The sequence below is a fragment of the Sinocyclocheilus grahami genome, unplaced genomic scaffold, assembly GCF_001515645.1.
Source record: "Sinocyclocheilus grahami isolate Dianchi unplaced genomic scaffold, SAMN03320097.WGS_v1.1 scaffold108.1, whole genome shotgun sequence".
In the NCBI taxonomy this organism is placed as follows: Eukaryota; Metazoa; Chordata; class Actinopteri; order Cypriniformes; family Cyprinidae; genus Sinocyclocheilus; species Sinocyclocheilus grahami.
Window position 1 is genome coordinate 511,271 of NW_015505287.1, and position 22,025 is coordinate 533,295.

Below are 22,025 nucleotides of genomic sequence, written 5' to 3' on the forward strand. Positions count from 1 at the left end.
GTTGCCATTATTATAATTATATAGATTATAAGCGTTTTTGGACTTGTCTTTTCCACTTAATTTAGCACTTTAGAAAGTTAATAAAGTAGGAAGTTGCAGTTTAGAGTCAGCGATATCTTTATCTTATCTTATTTGCAAAAGATAGGAAATAATTTCGGTTTATTTTTTGTTTGTTTTAGTATCAATATCTGGCAACACTGCGTCGCCGGCACTTAAAGGGTTAGTTCACCCAAAAATTTAAATTAGGCTGCGTTTAATTTTTCCCAAACTATGCTTGTATTGGTTACACAACAAAAAATTTTGTGAAAATGAATTATCTGATATTTTAATAGACTTATTGGTCACACTAAATTAAATTAATTGATATTATTATTAATTAATAGCTTAAGGTTTAAAAAATTATATAAAATAATATATATAAAACATACATTTTTTTCATTCAGAAAATAAAAACCATGCTCACCATAGAAAATGTAAATATAAAGGTCAATATGAATTGCGGATTTGTGTGTGTTTTTGAATAAATTATTTAGAAAAAAAGAGAAAGTGTTATATCCTTGACACATTTATAAATGGTTAAGAAAATAAAAATTGTGCATTTGAAAATGTCTTTATTTTAACTCTTTTTCAGTTGTAAGCACAGGTGCCAGTCTAATGCAAGTGTGAAAATTTACTTCCTATTTGGATCCAATTTTAAGCGGGTCAAGACTGGAGTTCAGTCTTCAGAGAGGGCATGGTTACATTTTAGCAGCTGGGAAACATTAAAATGAATCTTTACAGTAAACGCAAACATACACATACAAACACTCCAAACTAATTTAAAATAATTAATTTCCAGAGACATTCCAGTTCATTCACCATGTTAAACACTGAGCTGTCTAGATCCTCTAAGGCTTCAAATGGTTGCATTCATTCCTGGCATTATTCTCAAAAATCCAGCTGTGGTGTCAGAATGCTAAACATTCACCCACTCTGTCTCCCAAATCTCCATCATTCTTTCCAACCTCACTTCCTATACTTTCTTCGTCTCAGACATTTCTGCACTTCCAATGGTTATTCTGAAAACACATGTATTGTACACAATGGACATCTTTGTCGAGACAGTCTTCCTGTTAGCTTGGGGATAAAAAGATGGCAGAAATAAAAACCAGTCACCAAGCTTCCTGCAGACATTATCTGTCATGCAAATGTTTAACGAGACATTTCAGTCGCCACAGAACATTTTCCTTTTTGTCAAACACACCATTGTTGTGCAATATTAGATTTTTTCACATTATTTCTGTTATTGTGCATGTAGACAAAAATGTATATAACAAGGCACACCAGCATTTGTCTGGATGTATAAGAATGGCCTACCTTCGGTATAGTGTTTTTTCTCTTTCACTCAGTTCAAAATGTCCAAACTGAAGTTAACTTGTGCCTGTAGAAGGAAGGAGAGAGGGAATATAAGCTTGTGTGTGCATCAGATCACAAAATGTAAACACTAGTGAGTGAGGAGTGCAACTGCTATGCCATCATATTAACTGAAGGGTTAAAAGCAGGGTAAGACTATTGTACAATACCAAAACATTGGACAGGACTGAAATCACAAAAAACAAAACAAACACATAAAAATGAACAGTGTATACAGCAATCAAACCACATAATAAGTAATCAACAGCCAGTAGGTACAAATACTGTAAAAGCTAGCCTACTCAAAATACACTTTTTCCCACATAAACTGGGAATCTGAGATTTGTTTTTAATTAATATGTTAATATATTACATTATCAATATTAAAGTATTGGTTGATAGTCACAATTGTAAGGAAAACGGTTTCAAAAGCCTTTAACTCGGATAATGTGTGCACGCATCAGAAGAAACTGGAACCTGAATTTAAATTGGACTGAAAATCCTTAAACTCAAAGCAGGGGATTTGCCCCATCATTTCAATAGTCCAACACATGCCACTTATTCCCAGTGTTGGGGAAAGTTACTTTTAAAAGTAATGCATTACAATATTGCATTGCTCCCTAAAAAAGTAACTAATTAGGTTAGACGCAAGTAGGCTAATCCACACAGGCAACTGTCGCCTCTCTCTCTGTCTCTCGAATAATTAATTCAAGTAGCTAAATGTTATAATTAATTAATTCAAATAAATGTGATCTTACCGCACTATTTCATCTCTTTCTGATCTGAAGCGGGCAGAATGCTGAGCTAACGAGCTGTAGCTTCGCGTCAGGGGGTTTTTGCCTTCACGTCGTGCATTAAAATCGTTCAGTGTACAGCAAGCCGTGCATTATCCCTTATGTATTCGCTCTTTAGCAGCAGTTTTTTACAGCAATATTTAAATGACACCCTGGTCATTCTTGGTGTACGCAAAATGGTCCCACACTATCGACAGGCATTTCTCTGGTGGAAATAAAGCTTCGCTGTTTGGTCCCTCTGTCACAGTTAATCTAATGCATGTAGTAGCCTCCGTGCCTCTGATAAGCACGTCATTTTAAGCTGGTGCACCGCTAGTGTAACTTTGTTTTCGTTTTGCGCAAGCTGCAACATTTCGGTTCTGTGTAACAGAAACACTCGGTTTAGCGGAACCTTTACGATTAATTAACCGTGACGTTTTAAAGCGCGGTTAATTGCTGCATCCCTACAGTCAAGACATTGGAACAAAGTAACTGGCGTTACTTATTTGAAAAAGTAACTCAGATATTTCCTTCTAAATTAAAAAGTAATACGCTACATTCCTAGTTATTTAAAAAAGTAATCTGATTACATAACTCATGTTACTTGTAACGCGTAGGCCTACCCCACAGAAGGTATAAAGAAAAAGAGGGTTATTTTAATCAAAACCAACAGGCATTTTGAACAAACAAATATTTTGAATGAGCTAGGAATCTGTTGAGCAGCAAATACTCCAGCATGGTCTTGTCAGTCAATTCCTTATTCTCGACCTGTGATCAGTCAAAGCGGACTCCGGTAGCTCTTGTTGGATGCAGAGTTGCCAAGTCTGCGTTTTTTCCACAGAACTGGGCTACTTTTAAACTGTTGCCATGGGTTGATTTTCCCAAGTGGGTTAAAGGTTTGAAATATTGCATAAATTACATTTGACTGAAATGCTTGTATTGAAACATTTTGCATTCTACCTATGATAAAACTTTCATGGACTTCTACATTAACTGTTCCCTCCTGGTGGAATGACCTGCCCAGCTCAATCCAAGTCCTTAATATTTTCAAGAAACGGCTGAAAACAGAAATCTCTTTCATCTTCATTTGAATCTCTAACTCTAGCACTCTCTATTATAATGCTACTTCTAATTTTATCTGCTTGTTTTTTTAATTAAAAAACTTGACCCTCTAACATTTGCACTCTCTATACTATTTCTATTCTAATGGCCAATCCATCATTTTTGGGGGGAATTTTTATTTATTTATTTTTTAATAAGTATCGATTTGGCACCGGTATCGAAAAAAAAAAAAAAAAACGATACCCAACCCTACTACCATGGGCACAACCCAGCGGAAGACTACGCAGAGACTTCCTGCGTGAACAGGAAATGGGGAGTGAGGGGGCACAGAACAGAAGCCAAAACAGTGGCGGTGATGTCAGAGGAAAACCCCTAGAGAGATTTTACCATGAACTGGCTATTGTTGCTGAGTGGACAGACCGAACAGTGTCCATATACAGTATACGGACAGAGAGTAAACTACACAGCATTAAGTTGAAGCTTGAAACTGAGACTGTGTCCCATGCTGACTGGCACAGTCAAATTACAAGCTCAAACTAACCCAAAATTGCATTTCTTTCTTCCCTTTCCAGTCAAACAGACCCAGATGCACAAGATCTCAATTAAAAAAGAAAAGAATGTGTTAGTCAAAGTTAATGCATTAGTACAGTAAAGTTCTTCCGTCTGTACCCGTTTCACAGATTTCTTGATCGTGCATCAAAGCACAAAGGGAACACAAACACAGAATTATAAGTAAAAACTGCCTTCTTATACAGTATATGTCACAGATGTTTTCACTGCTAGTCTGCTGCTGCTGTCATCCAAAGGTCATTAATGTTTGTATTAAATAGTGATGTGTTGCTTTCAAGTCAATTACTTGAATAAATATTTGTTCATTTTGCTGAATGAGATTTAAAGATTTAAATCAGGAAAATTATCCGATCCTCCCATCAAAAGTACTAGCTGCGATTTTATACTTGATCTTGTAAATGAAATGGTTATGCGACGGAAAAATGGGGTAGAATTTTCTTTAAAACAATTTGTCACTAAGAAATTGCTAGTAAATGTCACAAATAATTGCAAAGAAATTGCAAGTAATGAATCAAATAAAACTTGAAATTTGGAAGTAGAAAGACTGAAATTGCACTTCTAAAACGAACTCCAGTAATATTTGTTTTATTTCCAACTTCGAAAAAATGTTTTACATAGCAAATAAAGTAAACAAGATAATAGTGTTAAACTTATTTAAAATGTAACATACACTACAAGTTTAAAAACCAAAGCAATGCAAGAAATGGAGCTGAACGCTGACAGTTTGTCGGGTCCCATCAGCAGACCTCAACAGAAAGAGGGAAAATGGACAGAAACTGGCACTAATACTACATAATGGATTTTTGAGAGCTAAGAGTAAAAGAATGAACATCTCTCTTATTCTGATGTTCTCCAGGGATGTCCTAATGCTAGCTTATTGATTAACTAGCCTCAACTAAACCACACACACACAGCAGAATAGATGACATGAATCAGCAGAAATGTCTGAAATGGAGAAAACAAGACACAGAAGAGCATATATATTTCATGAGTATAAATGTGTGAGAACATTCCTACTATGAGCACTATCAGAATTAGTGCACAAAAAAATAAATAAACGTATTTGAAATATTTATCATTTGAAGATCTCAGATGGTTGTGTTAAACATTGTGAAACATCTGGTTTTAAGGGGACAAATCAATACAAATGATCAAAGTTAACATGAAACAGCAAAAGATATTAACATTGACTGGATGGCACTTATGCTGACAGAAATATCTTGGATACAATAGTAAAGTGTGGATCCAAATAATCTTCCGTCCATCCTTTAATGGGACACTACTGAGCTGATATATCACAGAGATATTTATAACAAGACCAAAGGATGAGTACCTGTGAAAGCTGTGGAGCAGGCTCACTTTCTCTAATGGATATTATATAAATATATGGCCTCTTTTAGGTTTGCACTATGATCTGGATTTAATCAGTTCTTTATAAATTTTCAATATTCTGTCAAAGACACTTAGATAAACTCTATAGCCACAAATAGATCCTCTATGCTGTACAAAGTACATGCTGTGGGAATTTCGTCAGATGTAATATTCCCACAGTGAGGGGGTTTGATGAGGCTCCATTCCAGCTACGCCAAAACTAAAGTTCTGAAATCTTCCATACGATGACCATACAGTTTTATGAACATGTCAGAAAAGACTTGCTTGCTATAATTCTTCTTAAGTCTTTCCAGATTTTGATTCTGGCTGCTGCCAGTCTACTAACACTCTTTGGACTGATATGCGCACAACTTTTTTTTTTTTTAAGATGATTGCTTACAAAAATTTCATTTTAACATTTTGACTTTTATTTGTGGAGGTACTTTTTATCTGCTAGAAAGTTGGAGGGAAAAAAAATTATTCCGTTTCATTACATTGCTTCGTGTCTGTTTTTGTTCACAAGAACATGTCTTATATAAACTAGGGATGCACGATATATCGGCCACCATATCGGTATCGGCCAAAATTTTCATATCGGTGCATCCCTAATATAAACACTCCCAAGAAATGTGTTCAACTAGGTTCAGATGAACCCAAAATCAGCCTGATTATGGCTTTCACAAAAGAATAATTCCTTTTGTGAAAAAATAATACATGTAATCACCCTCATGTTGTCTCAAACCGTTATGAGTTTCGTGCATTTTCGAATTTTCGAAATTTGATTGCTGCACATGAAGCAAGCATAGTGGAGTTTCTGTGTTTTTAACATATTTGTCCTGAAGTTGAACAAGGTCTTATGGAGGGTTTGAAATGACATGAGAGTAAGAAATTGATGACAGATTTTTCATTTTTGGGTGAACTATTTCTTTAAAACTGTTTAATTAGTTGTAGTTTAATGGGTAATTCACAACTAGACTATTTTGTGCACACCTAGTGTAAACACAATTTCTGCATGTTGCAATGAGAACATGTTCTCCCATTTGTAAGCCCCCCTCTGCTAGTGCTGAGTTCCTCCAGTATGCTGTTGAAACTGGTACTTGTCGAAGCTGGCTGACCCCGAATCTGTGTGTGGGCCACAAAGAACCACTGAGCCGAACAGTGAGGCTGACCTGGAAACAGGCTTAAAGTTTCCTGTCTGGCACATGGGAGTGTAATTTGGAGCAGCCACACAATAAAACAGCATAGTGGCCAAAAGATTAACAGGAGGGTGACTAGAGGTTTAGAATCTAACAAGTATGTGTGTGAGACACTGCACACTCACCTTTAACGGAATCCATGTAAGGGGCATAAACCTGCTTTTGTACAAAAAAAAAAGTCTGTGAAAAACCCAAACCGAGTCGTTGTGAACATGACTAACATAATAGAGCATATCCTGCTGAACAACTGTAATGAATGGTAGCTAGAGAGAGAACTGTTACTACCACTTTTAAGGAAAAGATAAAAATACATTTAAATGTTTAGCAAAATATATTTTAAATACACATTTTTAGTGAGGGATCAAATCTGACCAATGCATCATAATTGCACCTTAAAAGGATGGTTTCCCAAAAATGAAAATGATGTTAATGTCATTTCAAATCCATAAAGCCTTCATAATTTTTGGCAAACAAATTACTTTTTTGTTTGTTTGTTTTTTCATCATTTTTGTCCATCCTTTAAAATGTTCATGCTTCAAAAAGTACAAAAATACACTGTAAAAGTATATGAATCAAGCAGTTTAATCCAACTCTTCTGAAGAGACATGATCAAAGTGATATGATCAAAAGAACAGACCTCAAGGTTCAAACTTGTGTACTGAAGATGACTAGAAATCTTTTGGGTTTAGAACGACACGAGGATGAGTACATGATGACACATTTTTTTTCTTTGAACTATCCCTTTAACCACAAATCACTGACTCTTTTAACAGTAAAGCAGGATTTCTGGGCCAACAGCTGACATTTTGAGTGTTACAATTTCTCCTATTCATAAATATTCCTTTTGTAATACGAACATTCATTTATTGTTTGTCTAACACCATGTCAGCAACAGGACTATCTTAAATGGTAAGTACAAAGTTAATGAAATAAAATCAACAAAAAACTATAAGACATTTAAGATTAATACAAAATACTTAACAGTTTAAATACGTCGGTTAAATCTCAAAGTAAAAACATTGTCTATTTACATTAGGAAATGTGCAGTCTAAAATGTGTTTCTTTTGTAATTAATCCCGTTTAAATGAATTTGTAAGGCTCTCACTAACCGTTTGTTTTAACATCTGTTGGGGGAGTTAAAGCCTTTATTAACAAGGTCAGACCTTCCCAAAAATTCACACTCTGTCATCCACACTCAAATCTGAACCTCTCGAATAAAGCCTGTTTTCTAAACACTTTGAAAATTTCCTACCCCAAAAATCAATAGTAAATCAATGGAAACCACAAATGGCAATATACTTAGGTAGGTGTAATTAGCTTTGCCCTAGACTAGATCTAGTCTTTATCTGGGAAAACTATTTTATCTGAGGAAAACCATGAAACTAACAAGATTAGATGACTGGTGGTGACACTTCTACCTCCATTACAGGGACACACAAGCCTAGCCAGAAAAGTCAGCAAACAATAAATGGACCTTCAACTATCAGTGCTCACATGTTCTGGGAGTTCAAACATTCTGAATGACCCTGGAGTGTTTATGCACAAGGCTGCACGATCACGCTTCTCATGCTTCACTATCCCACATACTCACAGAGAGGTAAAATGTATAATGTATACATACCACATTTATAGAAGAAAGTCTAAAAAGTGATTTCATATTTTTAATTCATCCAGTTAGGCACTCAGGTTTCTTACAGTCACAGTCCCACAGTATCACTAAGACTAAGGAAAAAATAGACTGTCCTAGAAACTTCCATCTAAGATATTAACATCAGAGGTATAAAAACGGCATGTTCTTATTTTGCTGAAACAAGCATTTGTAGAACAAGTTTACATTTATAGCTAACAAATGAAAATCAGTTGTTAAAAACTGTTAACAACTGATAAAGTTGTTAAAGTTACTGGTAGACTGCTGGTAGCATGAGGAAGAGAGTGTTTCACCATCTAAAATAACTTCTTCAAAATCATATAAAGAAATATAACATTTGTGCCAGTGCACTAAAAACAGCACAAAATGGCTCCATTGCAATCGTCAGATATCATCAGCCTGTACAACCAGATACAGTTAAATTAATTTCATATCTTCATTCTAAACATTTTGTTTTCATTGAACTTCAAATTTCCCAACATACAGATTCACTGCTTTCAGATGGCAACTGTATTTCCAAAAGGATATGATACAAACATTCTGGAATTTGCAGTGGAAGAATAAACAACAATATTGCAACCATAAACAATTAAGCAACAAATAAATAACTCCATGAGGGTTGACATTTCACACAGTGGTGACCAGATATGCTCTGACCCATCTTGTTCCTTTCATTCATTCACTCTCAGAGCAGAGATATGACCTTACAGCTTTTTAATAAATGAGATCATCCCGATGCATTCTTCTTTCCCCTCATCGTACGCTCTATTAATTTATTTAATTGTGTAATTAATTTAATTACATCTTGTTTTAGTTCAGTATATTTCTTCTGGTCATCCCTCTCTTTCTCTAATGTAAACGTACTGAATGAGAAAACTCTGTTCTGAGGGAAGGGAAGAACACTCAGTGATATCTTTTCCAGCTGGATGAAGTAGGGCTGTCGTCATGGTGAGATCACTAATGTCACGAGAGGTCAAACATCATTGGGACACACATGGAAGGGAAGAATAAAGTTCAGAATCTGGGCAATGAGCCACTTCATTTGTTCTTGCCAGACTAGCAAGTTTTAGTAAAGAATTTTCCAATGTGTTGCAAACATTTCTTTCAAACACGCAAACACTTTCTTCAGACGTTTCTCCAGAATAGCTGAAATAAGAAAAAGCCATCTCTACCAACTTTCCCCATCCATTTTGACATCTGCACAATTCCATCCAAACTAAGTTTGGATGCCTTAGTTGTATAAAGTTACCAATGAAAAAGAAGCATCTCACCAAACCTTTCCCCATTTCATATGAGAGGCAGCATGAAAGCATTTTGTCCTCTAAAGTTCTTTTAGAAAATCACTGGAATGTGATGAGGTCAGAGCAGAGGCGTCAGTACATTTGTCAATATTTGGTCCAGAATGACAGTCAGTGTGTGGCTACATCACATTAATGTTTGAATCATCACAAAGGCTCAAATTCTAGGAGTGTTTCAATGAGTAAGTGAGATTACATGCAGAGTTTTAACAGTGGGGGTTTTGCATAGTCAAACTACAGTCTTCATCTGTCTGTCTAAACATACAGGTGCATCTCAATAAATTAGAATGTTGTGGAAAAGTTATATTGAGATGCACCTGTACATGACACAATGCATAATTGAATATTTGAAGGATTAAATACAATGCACCTTTGTTACTTCTGTCCTATAGTATACGTGTACAACACGGAGTATGATTGTTGTCTGATTAACATGTTGGACAAACCCAAGAACTATCCCATTATGCACTGTAGGTCTGTTATTGTATGAGTTTGACTCAAAATCGAACTTTTAAAATGCATGTAAATTCACTCGTCATGTCACTTTTTGTTTCAGCTTCAATCATTTGTTTAAACTATGTATTTCAAACTGATTTCCATTTAATGACACACTAAATTTATTAAAGGAATAGTTCACCCGAAAATTTTAATTATGTCATCATTTGCTCATATGTTGTTCCAAACTTGTATGCCTTTCTTTCTTCTGTGAAACATAAGAGAAGATATTTTTTGAAATGCTGGAAACTAAACAGTATTGGTGAGCACTGGCTTACATTGTAAAACACTCTTGAGGCATTTCTCAAAAAAATCTTCAATTCAGTTCCAAAGAAGAAAGTCATGCAGGTTTGGATTTAAATGAGAGTGAATAAATGACGACAGAATTTTCATTTTTTGATGAAACTATCCCTTTAATGAGGATGAATTTAATGTGTTGCCTAATCTGCTCTGCACATAAATGTAATACATAAAGCCTGTCTGAATCGAATTTCTTCACAATTGCACTGTTAAATAAGCCTACTGTTCTCCTGAAGCAATTTATTTTATAAGTGGATAGTAAATGCAGTTTAAGCACGGTAAATTAGTTTAAAAATAACAGACACACACAACTCACAGTTCCTTTTTAAACACTCTCTCCCCAATGTCCAAAGCCACAGATATCCAAAACATGCAAAAGAAAATAATATGCTTTTATTGATTAAAATCTGCTTTCTTTGCACTCCTTGCTAAATCAGTCTCAACTGTTTCTTAATCAGTTCTGTCTGGGAGTTAACTTTGGGCAAATTACTTAAGGCAAATTAGAGACAGCTGATTTCGAAGAGTCTGGCTATGAAAGGCCTGAAAGTGAAGGACCAAGCACACCTGATGACTGGTGCCAAGCATTTATACCAGCAGGGCATTCGCTGACCTCCAGGTGCTCCATTGCGGATCCTTGTAGCTGCTGAGGACCTATCTGGTTTCACTTTCCCTGGTGACTGTTTCACGGAGGGTTACAGTTCTCTTTGAAGGTCTGCCCCCTTTTTTGAGGGGGAGCTTTGGTAAAATAACACCAACTAACATCTAAGTCTTCTGTGTGGCCCCAGCTCTTGAACAAAAAAGCACTGTTTTTGGAACCAACTCAAAGTCTCTCTCTCTTTAAAAAAAAAAAAGAGATTAAATCAAAACGAGTCTAATAACAAAAATGTATTTGAAAAAAAAAAACTATGTAGCGACTAGAGCAGTGTTTCTCAACCCTGGTCCTGAGCACCCCCCAACACTGCACATTTTGTATGTCTCCCTTATCTGACACCCATTTCAGGTCCTGAAGTTTCTTTTAATGAGCTAATGAGTTGAATCAGGTGTTTTTGATTAGGGAGACACACAAAATGTGCAGTGCTGGGGGGCGCCCAGGACCAGGGTTGAAAAACTAGAGGATGGAGATGATGTAAAACTGCCCCATGCAAACCTGGATTATCTCCTGCAAATTTGGCGTTAACTGTAAAAGCATGTTTAGTTAAACTGCTGACACACATAGACAACTTAGATATGTGTCTCGCTGTGATGCATTAGCGACAGCTGTTTTTCTCATCCAAACTGCTTTGTCCACACTCATGCCTAGAGGACCATAGATTCCCTTCTCTGCATGGCAGTGCACAAGGAACTGAGAAAAATGGGAAAACATGGACCAAATACTTATTTTCTTATTTTTCTACCCATTAGCTATTAAGGACATAGACAACATCCTCTGACAGTGAACAGCTAGAGCAGACTAAAAAAGGACACAACTGAAGGGCACAGACCGAAAATGAAATAGGAAAAAGTGACAAGGACTTATTGAGAAACTTCCTATAATTCAATCTCTCACTACATGGACTTTTATTTGGTAGAAGCACTTGAAAAGCATGGACACCCCTCAGTGGATCTAGTCAAATATACTTAAGCTGCAGTCAGTCATTTAGTCCTACCAGGGAAAACAAATTAGATTTGCTTCCTCTTTAAAAAAAAAAAAGAGATTAAATCAAAACGAGTCTAATAACAAAAATGTATTTGAAAAAAAAAAACTATGTAGCGACTAGAGCAGTGTTTCTCAACCCTGGTCCTGAGCACCCCCCAACACTGCACATTTTGTATGTCTCCCTTATCTGACACCCATTTCAGGTCCTGAAGTTTCTTTTAATGAGCTAATGAGTTGAATCAGGTGTTTTTGATTAGGGAGACACACAAAATGTGCAGTGCTGGGGGGCGCCCAGGACCAGGGTTGAAAAACTAGAGGATGGAGATGATGTAAAACTGCCCCATGCAAACCTGGATTATCTCCTGCAAATTTGGCGTTAACTGTAAAAGCATGTTTAGTTAAACTGCTGACACACATAGACAACTTAGATATGTGTCTCGCTGTGATGCATTAGCGACAGCTGTTTTTCTCATCCAAACTGCTTTGTCCACACTCATGCCTAGAGGACCATAGATTCCCTTCTCTGCATGGCAGTGCACAAGGAACTGAGAAAAATGGGAAAACATGGACCAAATACTTATTTTCTTATTTTTCTACCCATTAGCTATTAAGGACATAGACAACATCCTCTGACAGTGAACAGCTAGAGCAGACTAAAAAAGGACACAACTGAAGGGCACAGACCGAAAATGAAATAGGAAAAAGTGACAAGGACTTATTGAGAAACTTCCTATAATTCAATCTCTCACTACATGGACTTTTATTTGGTAGAAGCACTTGAAAAGCATGGACACCCCTCAGTGGATCTTGTCAAATATACTTAAGCTGCAGTCACTTTAGCCTACTGTTTGAAGGTATTCATTTGTTAGATAAGAAATGGAACAATAGGCATGTGCGCCAAATTTCTCAATTTAAAAGGAAGATTTCGCCAAATGGAAAGTTCTACTGAAGGTCTTTGGTTGATGATATAGATTGGAAAAGAGCTTGGCTTTTACCTGGGAAATACTGTATTTCCAATAAGATAAAGAAAACGTGTGTGTGTGTGTACAGGTTTCTATATCCTGGTGGGGACTTAAGCCTGACTACACACAGACTCATGGGGACTCGTGTCACGGTGGGGACCTAAATTGTGGTCCCCACGGGTACAAAAGCTTATAAATCATACAGAATGAAGTTTTTTGAAAATCTAAAAATGCAGAAAGTTTCCTGTGAGGGGTAGGTTTAGGTGTAGGGCAGGGCTGTCCAAACTCGGTCCTGGAGGGACGGCGTCCTGCAGAGTTTAGCTCCAACCCTAATCAAACACACCTGAACCAGCTAATCAAGCTCTTTACTAGGCATAGAAACTTCCAGTCAGGTGTGTTGAGGCAAGTTGGAGCTAAACTCTGCTGGACACCGGCCCTCCAGGACCGAGTTTGGACAGTCCTGGTGCAGGGCAATAGAATATACAGTCTGTACAGTAGAAAAACCATTACGCCTATGGAGAGTCCCCACAAGGATAGCTGACCAGACATGTGTGTGTGTATATGTATGTATGTAGGCCTATGTATATATGTATGTGCTGTCAAATTCTAATATTATTTCTAAATATTTGGACAATGGCAGCTTATGTTCTTTTTGCATCAATTTTTGATTGCCCTATATCCAAGCACTTTTGATCTGACCTAGGTTCTAATGTTTTGATTTTGCCAATGTCGTACACTCCTTTGGTTTAAAAGAGATACTTTTTTATTATAATAATACCAATAATTCCAATAATGAAACCAAATAAACCCTGGAACATGCTATTATTGTTATTATTATTATTATTTGATTTTATATGGTCAATTTTATATTCACAATCAAAATAATTGTAAATAGTTTCCCATCCTATACCCTTTAAAATGGAATTAAACTCACTTCTGAAACCTCTTTACCTTATTAAGATATTACAGAGAAGAATTCAAAGAGAATTCATGCATTTAGATGCTCTCCTTGTTTATGATTGTTTGAATAGATTGTTGAATGTCTCTGTAATGTCATTCGCGACCTGTGTTAATTGTTTGTTGTATAACCTTTAGATTTTGTTGGCCTTATCTCATTGTATTGTCACTCAGTGATGTTGTTGTTGTTTATTTGTAACCATTTTACATTTATTATAATGTGTATGTGTATGCATTTGTGTTTGTTAATTATGTTTAATTCATCTTTGTTTTTTGTAAAGTGTTAATTTAATTCATTTCAATGAATAACTGTAGATATTTTTTTTCTTAGTCACATCATGTGGTAAAGATAGGTTACAAACTCCAAAGTGAAATGTAAAAAATTGTAACAAAACGAGCATTTCGTTAGTTAGTTAGTCGGTTATATAGATAGATAGTTTGTTTGTTTTGAAGAACGAAGCAACACATTTTTAAGAAAGTGTAGTAATGTTCTCCCCCCAGCGGACAAAACCATAAATGCAACAGTCGTGCTTTGTTTATTATAAAAGGTCGCAAGCTTTTCCTCCGGTGTATTCTTTGGCACTTTAAACGTCTAAAACCTAAAATATGAAATTTATAGGTTTGTTTGTTGTTCTGTTTTTTTATACAGAATAGTTTATTGAACCGTAGGCAAAGTCAAATAAATAAATAAATAAAGTTCGCATATGTTGAGTATCATATTGAGGCTTTTTCTCATGTTGTTCGATATAGTGAGAATATGGAGCTAATACTCGAGAAAAAATATGGAATTGTAAATCAATGAGGATCTGTATAACAGATCTCATTGATTCAAGTAAGTAGTCAAACAGGCTACTATATAAATCAGTTGTGACTTTATATCTCCCAATAATGTCTTAGTAAGATGATATTAATTTAAATGCTTAATTTCACGATCAAAGCTCTCTCGTTTCAAAACATATACTACAACGATGATTGAAAGATGAACAAATAAACATTTCTCAAATCCTGATGATCATATTTGATATATTTCGTTTAACAAAAATAATAAGAGGCTTTTACTTGCTAAAATATAAACTATCAATCAGATGACCGAAGACCTGTATTGTGTGCAACAGGATTTTCAGCAAAGTTTTGATCACATGGATCATTTAGAAATGAATGTATCAAATATGATACAGTATGTCTTTATGGGGATAAAGTAAACACTAAGCTTTTAACAAGTAAATGACAATTATTAATAAGAATAAAATGTTAATATAATAAGTAAAATATTAAATAAACAAAGCAATAATAAAAACTATTATTTTAAAATGATCATTAAGTGGTTTTTCCTAATTAATTATATAAATGAGGTAATATATTAGAGTGTGCACAATTATTATGCAAGTTGATATTCTGATCATATTTTTTTACAAGCACATTTCCAAACCACATCGATCTTAATAACTATTAATAATTTGGAATTTAATCATTTACCTGTAAGTGATATACAATTGTCCATGAAGGCTGAAAATCAAAAATTAATCATTCTTTTACAGATAAAACAAGCCAAAAAAAATAGATTTAACTCAGACTGAAAAAACTATTAAATGTCCATGAGAAATTCAAAACTAATGCAATACAGAAACTGCAAAGTTAAGGCATTACCATTGGACTGCAAAATGCTAATTGGGTCAGCAGGGCCAGAAAAATAACAGGTTAAGAAGAAAAGACATATTAACTGCAAAAAAATTAAGAATTAGGTGTAAAACCATCAGGAAGCCTTTAGTCTCCAGCGCCACCATTTTCCAGAACTGCAACCTACTCTGGAGTCTCCAGAAGTACAAGGTGTCAGGTTCCCAGAGACTTAAAGAATCCTAAAAGATGACCTTCACTTAATAAGAATCACATGCTGGAGACTAGTAAAATACATTAAGACTGTTTGAAGACTGTACCATTGTGTACAGAAACAGAAACAAAAAAAAGGTAAAATTTTGTACCAAAGAAGGTACAAACCCTTGTCACTGGGGCAATACTTTTTAAAGGTACAGAATTGTACCTTAATATAAAAGGAACACATTTGTACCATTCCAATTTGTACCTTAAAGGACATGATTTGTACCATGGGGAACCGAAATGTACCTTTTCATTTTTAAAACCGTCATCAAAGGTACAAATCTTATCCTTTAAGGTACCACCCCAGTGACAGGCCCATTTGTACCTTAACTGTGGCAAATGTGTTCCTTCAAGAGCTATTAAAGGCAATTTTCCTATTGAATAACATGCACATTCTGTAATGGAAGAGGTCTGACACAACAGGTTAGTATTTACAAAACGGGTTTATTTGGTCACAGAGAGTACTAGGGTAGGGTCCAGAGGATGTGATGGTGAGAGAAAAGTTTGAAGGATATGATGAGTGGGGGAATCCGAGTCTTTGGCTTTACAGGAGCTGGAATGTAGGCAGGAGGAACACACACCTCAATGATCAAGGAGGAACAGGAGACGAGGAGACACTAGGAGGAACACAGGAGGTAAGTAATGCAGGAAGTATTCAAATGGCAGTAGTAGCAAAGTCATTGAATCCTCTACATGTATACGAGACCAGACAATAAGGGTGTCTGAGGTGTGTGCTTTTATGCAGGCTGGTAATGAGGTGCTTGATTGGTGACAGGTGCTGGTGCTCAGAACTCAGGTGAGAGGGATCGTTGTGATTGGGTGGTGGTGGAGCCTGGCAGATCTGTTACATATTCAACAACTGAAACCAAAATATTTTTTAATATCAGTAACTGCAAATACATATTAAATACACACAAGTGGTTGAACAGTAAAATATTTTGTTTGTGTAAATGCATCTTTCCAGATTACAATAAAGACTTAAAAAAATAACAGAGTATCACTTTAAAAAAAAAAGCTGCAAAACATTTCACAATACAATTAAATTAAATGTTACAGTACATAAAATATTATGTAACAAAACTAGAAAACTTTCCCCCCACTTTTCACACAACATCCCTGCATTTATTTAACATTTTCAAAAAACATCATCCTTCACCTCAACTGCTCTGCAAATTTCAGATCCCTCTACTTTTATAATTCTGAAGATTGTCTTCTCACTGAAGACTTGTGTCCAGTCAGATGTTCCCAAAATCTGCACAGTGGGATATGGTGTGCGCTGGTTCTTCCTGAACTAAATGAAGAATCAGTATTAGAAAAGACAGCAGTAAACTGATTGCATTTATATTCCCACTGACTAGTTACAACTGTACCCTGAATATTTTTTATCTTACCTACAGACTCTTTGCATGTAACACCTGTCTGATTGTGACAATTGTTCACTTTCTCCCTGAATATCACCAGATGTAAAACCAGAGTAGCATAAAAAAATCCACATCTAAAAAGACATTTAGCAACTATAAAGACATACATTATTCATTCCATACTTTCAAAACAAGCAACGTCTAAAGGTGAAACATGCATACCACAAAGATTCACTGCAAGATATTTTTGATGAAATCTGAGAGCTTTCTGTCCCTCCATAAGCAGCTATGCAACTTACATATTCATGGCCCAGAAAAGTAGGAAAGACCTCATTAAAGTAATCCATGTGACTCCAGTGGTTTAACCTCAATTTTATGAAGTGTTGTGAGGGTGCAAGGAGAGAATGGAAACTTCCTGTTTTGCTCGTGATGCGTTCTTCTGTTAAGCCGAAGGTTGAATTTGCCATACAAGAACGCTATACTTGCAAAACAGTGCCAAAACGAAAGGCAGCGGCCCTGCTGTTTTCAACAGCATTTCTATTGTGTGAAGACTTAGAATTCAACAGATGGGGATTTTTATGACATCTGTGACCCTCTTAAGTCTCTGTCTCTTCCATAGCAGCCTATCTGAAACACAGAGCATGTGCAAAGGTAAGATCTTCTTTCTTTGTGATTTACTTTAATCATTCGGCTATTACTTTTGTTTGTGTAACCTAATGTTTTAAGTCATATTAAATAATTTTTAACTGATTAGCTGAAAGCATATGAAGTAATTCCTTATATTTATATAGCGCTTTTCTGGGCACTCAAAGCACTTTACATAGAAGAGGGGTTAGAAGTACATCCTGACTTATTTGACAAAAGCCTTATTTACTAAGCATGGGATGAAATATGCCCTGGGACTGATTTTTAAATGCAGGGGCTTTGAGTCGAGAGGCCTGAAGTGGCCTGATAGCCCAAAACAAGGCACTGCAAATGTTAAAGTGAAATACAGTGATTTTATTTGTACGAGAATCAAGATACTTTTAGTTTGTCTGTTTTATCAGCCATTTAGAAAATCCCATTTTATGAGGTTGGAATTACACCAAACTAATTTATGAACTCTTAATACTCTTAAATCTCAATTAGGAGAAATAACATCAAAATGTGTATATTATGTTGAAATTATCAAATGTAAAGGCACAATTACAAGATACTATAAGACCTGTTGTTTGTTTACATCTTGGCAAAAAGTGTGTGGGATGACAGGAATGTGGGAAATGGCCTTATTGTAGACAAATATAAATACTTGATCATATATAATAAAATATATATACACGAGAAAAACTCATAATATTTATAATATGTAAATACATACAAGTAGAAAAAGGATTCAGGAAATTTTACATCTTGGTGCCAGTGTATAAATCTAAATTCAGTCTAACCGATTAAATGAAGTTTGTTAAATGAAATATTGTGCAGCCAGACTCATTTAAAACCAACTTTACCACAAACATCTCATTTGTGAGGCTGCAAAATACAATAGAGTACACAAACAGTGTCATTTTGCAACAAATATTTAATTTTACAACAAGCTGACATGTTTTGCACTGATATTCTAACAGTAGAAAATGAAATACTGAGGGGGTTAATCATTTTGCAGAAGGATGATTCAGTCTTTCCTTTTGCTTTTTTTTTTTGACAGCGAAGTTCAAAGCAATTTGCTCAAAGAAACTTTGTCTCTATGACAACATTTCTCCACTCTTACAGGCAAAAGTTAATACTTGTGAAATTAAGAAACCAGTCAAAACTGTTCTTCAGTTTTGTTATTCTGGCATTTAAGCTTTTGCAGCTTGTTTTTAATTTTAATTTTTATGAGTTAGGTACATAGGAAAGTGCCTGTGCACATACATTTTACATGAAGTTTCCTCAGACCACTAGGGATTGAAAAGAAAACAAGCATAATTCACTGTTCTGATCCAGAACAGTAAAAAAAAGAAGTGCATATACTATGGTAGCCTATCATTGATCTTGAGAACAGACGCTGTCTTTTTTTGATAACGTGGGTGACTATGGTGATTTGTGGATTCTGCAAAAACTACAGACAAAGTAAATAACGTAACATAAGTATATATTGACAAATTGCAGATTTTAAAAGTTAAAAGTTAAAATTAAAAACGGTGCATTAAGCAGTTTTAAGATGTTATTGATGTTTTGTCTCCTCTACACCGCAGGTAATCTACCACCAGTTCAACATGTGGCATTGAACAGCAGTGTTACCATACCCTGCCCCGTACTCAGCGCACCAGAAATGGTCTTCCAATTATATAAAGGCTCAGAAGAGATCTTTTATATCACCATTAATAATGCATCCATCAGCAAAAATAACAACAGTCCGAGAAGAGATTTCCCTGCCAGTTTCAAAGTTAATCATACGAATAACAGTACCAGTTTTATCCTGAACAGTGTAACGATGAATACTACAGCCCTTTACACTTGTGAGGCCGAGAGAATCTTTCCTCCTCCATTTCAGAAAGTGGAGCACAAACCACAAACTATTGTGTTTGTTGAAGGTATGTTCACTATAGTTGTTATGGAACATTGTCATTGTCAACAGCATTAAACAATTGGCAATATAATTATCAATTTGTAATTCAAAGATTTTATTATTTGTGCTCTGGTTAATGTACAGTTAAAAGTCACATTTTGCATCACTCCTTTTCTCTCTGTGTGTGTGTGTGTGTGTGTGTGGTTCAGGTATTCCCTGCTTTGTGGGGACAAATTGTCATTGGGTAGTAATACCCAAATTAGAATATATTATGTATAGAATATATAGAATGTTAGGGGATGGAATATATAGTTACAATATAAAGGTACAATATAAAAATGATTATGTCTGTGGAAAGTCCCCATAAAACATGGAAACCCAATGTGTGTGTATGTGTGTGTGTGTGTGTGTGTGTGTGTGGCTGAGGTATGCCCTATGTTATGGAGAAAAATTGTCCCCACAAAGATGGCAGTATCCAAAATCCTTGTCTTTGTGGAGACATTTTTTGGTTCCCCTGAGGAAACAAGCTTATAAATCTTAGAGAAAAAAGTTTTTGGAAAATCTAAAAATGCATGTTGTGTGTGATGGGTAGGTTTAGGGTAAGGGGATAGAAAATAAAGTTTGTACAGTATAAAAAAAACATGATGTCTATGGAATGTCCCCATAAAACAGAAATCCAACATTTGTGTGTTTCAACAGAGAGACCAGTTAAACCGAGTGCCGTCTGTCAACATGCTGATCACCTGGCTTTTTGGGTGGTGCTAGGAGTCATGGCCATATATGGGCTGGTAATGACTTGCACTGTATTGATTCTGCTGGTAAATACTTATATTTTACATCTAGAAAAAGGGCCATTCAACAATTCTATAATTTAAATCAGTGTATTACAGAGTATTAGAAAAGTTATCCATTTGATAGACGTCTCATAAAAAATCATGAAGATATAAGACTGTAGCTAATATAATTTTTAAATACGCCAATTAGTAATCCTGGCCTCTCATTACAATATTGGAGTGTCTATTTACACTAAGTGCAAATAGCCCGCCTTGTTGGCAGAGGCTATTTACACTAGCTCCACCCACTATAAAAGACAAGCAACGGTTGTCAGCTTCAGTGGTATATTTGGTAAAGCGCATTCCAAATTATTTTTACGGGTTCGAATCCGCCTTTTACCGAACTTTTTCCCCTCCCTTTTCAAATCTCATATTACATAGGAAAGGCATTTATTTTCAATAAAAATGAAGGAAATGATCAAAAAGTTGAATACAAAGTATCGGGTAGGGTTAGGAAGGGCTTTATTGTCCCAATAAGGTGGCATCCATTTAATAATTTGAATTAAAATTATAATTTACACTCAATACGTTATTACTGCATACTGTTTTATAATGTAATATAATTCGGAGGTGCAGATAATTTCCACAATTTACAATAAATAGATAATAAATAAATAAATAGTATAAATAGCAGAAAATCCTGCTATTTTAACATCTATCGCTATCTGCACTTAGTGTTAATAGCATATTGTTAAAAATACTGCTATTTTCACTTAGTGTAAATAGAATCCATTGCTATTTGCACTTAGTGTAAATAGCCTCTATCGCTATTTACACTTAGTCCAAATAGCCGCTGCCTTATAATATTGGTTAGCAATGCTGTGTATTGTATTATATTATATTATATTATATTATATTATATTATATTATATTATATTATATTATATTATATTATATTATATTATATTATATTATATTATATTATATTATATTATATTATATTATATTATATTATATTATATTATATTATATTATATTATATTATATTATATTATATTATTTTTATTAATAGCATATAGTGATTATAGTGATTACACTTTTTGATAGTATCATTTACCAACAAATATTTATTTATTTATGGATTGATTTAAACGTTCAGATCTTTGAATGTTGACTAATTAATACGTTGCCCTTGGATGATCATTGTATTTTTGATGTCTTTCCCATTCACATCCCATCCTTTGCACACCAGATCAAGTTGAGTCAAATTGAAACTCCCGTCAAGGACAGAGAATGCAGACGGAAGTGGCAGGGCGTTCAACATCCAACCTGGCAGGGCTTTTACATAGATACTGCAGTATGAGACTATCTGACAACATTTAACAAACCCTGCCAAGAACAACCACTAAAACATCACATCAGACAATGCTGTTTTAAAAGGGCACACTGCATTCTGAGAAAAACGAAACTACATTTGAATTTTTTTTCACAGCTTTATGTATTATATTTTCGTTTAACCCACTATTAAATGTAGCCAAAATGTTGTTAGCTTCGCTAGCATGTGTGTGTGTGTGTGCTCTCTCTTTGTCCTTGTTTTATTGTTAAATTTATTTGGAAATAAACAAAACGTCAAACTTTTCCTTTTTTGATACTGTATGCACATTTGCCTGTCTAAAAGGAGGTCTATACTATAGACTTAGTTTGTTCAATAAAGCAAATTATATGTTAACACAAACCTGCACAGTGATTTTACTACATCCAGTTCAACATTCTCAGGTAGTGAACCACTTTTCTTTTTAAACATATCCCCAAAAGGAAGTTTTGCTGTT

The 22,025-nt window shown here is 35.1% G+C and overlaps 2 protein-coding genes across 5 annotated transcripts in view; one reads left to right on the forward strand and one right to left on the reverse strand.

Annotated features, from left to right (window-relative positions):
* The window catches only part of LOC107588825 (ras-associated and pleckstrin homology domains-containing protein 1-like), a 49,610-nt gene extending 48,189 nt beyond the window's left edge, over positions 1 to 1,421 (reverse strand). For 2 of the 4 annotated variants that reach the window (XM_016277048.1, XM_016277045.1), the window contains exon 1: positions 1,357 to 1,421. The gene's annotated coding sequence lies outside the window, so the exon portion shown is untranslated. The remainder of the gene's footprint in view (positions 1 to 1,356) is intronic. The other 2 variants (XM_016277046.1, XM_016277049.1) reach the window with 1 other exon arrangement.
* A 15,898-nt stretch (positions 1,422 to 17,319) lies between these two features.
* On the forward strand, positions 17,320 to 21,760 carry LOC107588865 (uncharacterized). Its single transcript, XM_016277105.1, has 4 exons — positions 17,320 to 17,547; positions 19,110 to 19,448; positions 20,123 to 20,241; positions 21,449 to 21,760. The coding sequence occupies exons 1-4, from the start codon at positions 17,463 to 17,465 to the stop codon at positions 21,557 to 21,559; spliced, it is 654 nt and encodes a 217-aa protein (XP_016132591.1). The 5' UTR covers positions 17,320 to 17,462; the 3' UTR covers positions 21,560 to 21,760.
* Positions 21,761 to 22,025: the final 265 nt, after the last annotated feature.

Excerpts from the sequence above, each read along its gene's own strand:
- LOC107588865 (XM_016277105.1), top strand. The coding sequence starts at position 17,463 with ATGGGGATTTTTATGACATCTGTGACCCTCTTAAGTCTCTGTCTCTTC. Across the intron at positions 19,449-20,122 it reads AACTATTGTGTTTGTTGAAG|AGAGACCAGTTAAACCGAGT; the intron begins GTATGTTCACTA and ends GTGTTTCAACAG. Across the intron at positions 20,242-21,448 it reads GCACTGTATTGATTCTGCTG|ATCAAGTTGAGTCAAATTGA; the intron begins GTAAATACTTAT and ends TTTGCACACCAG.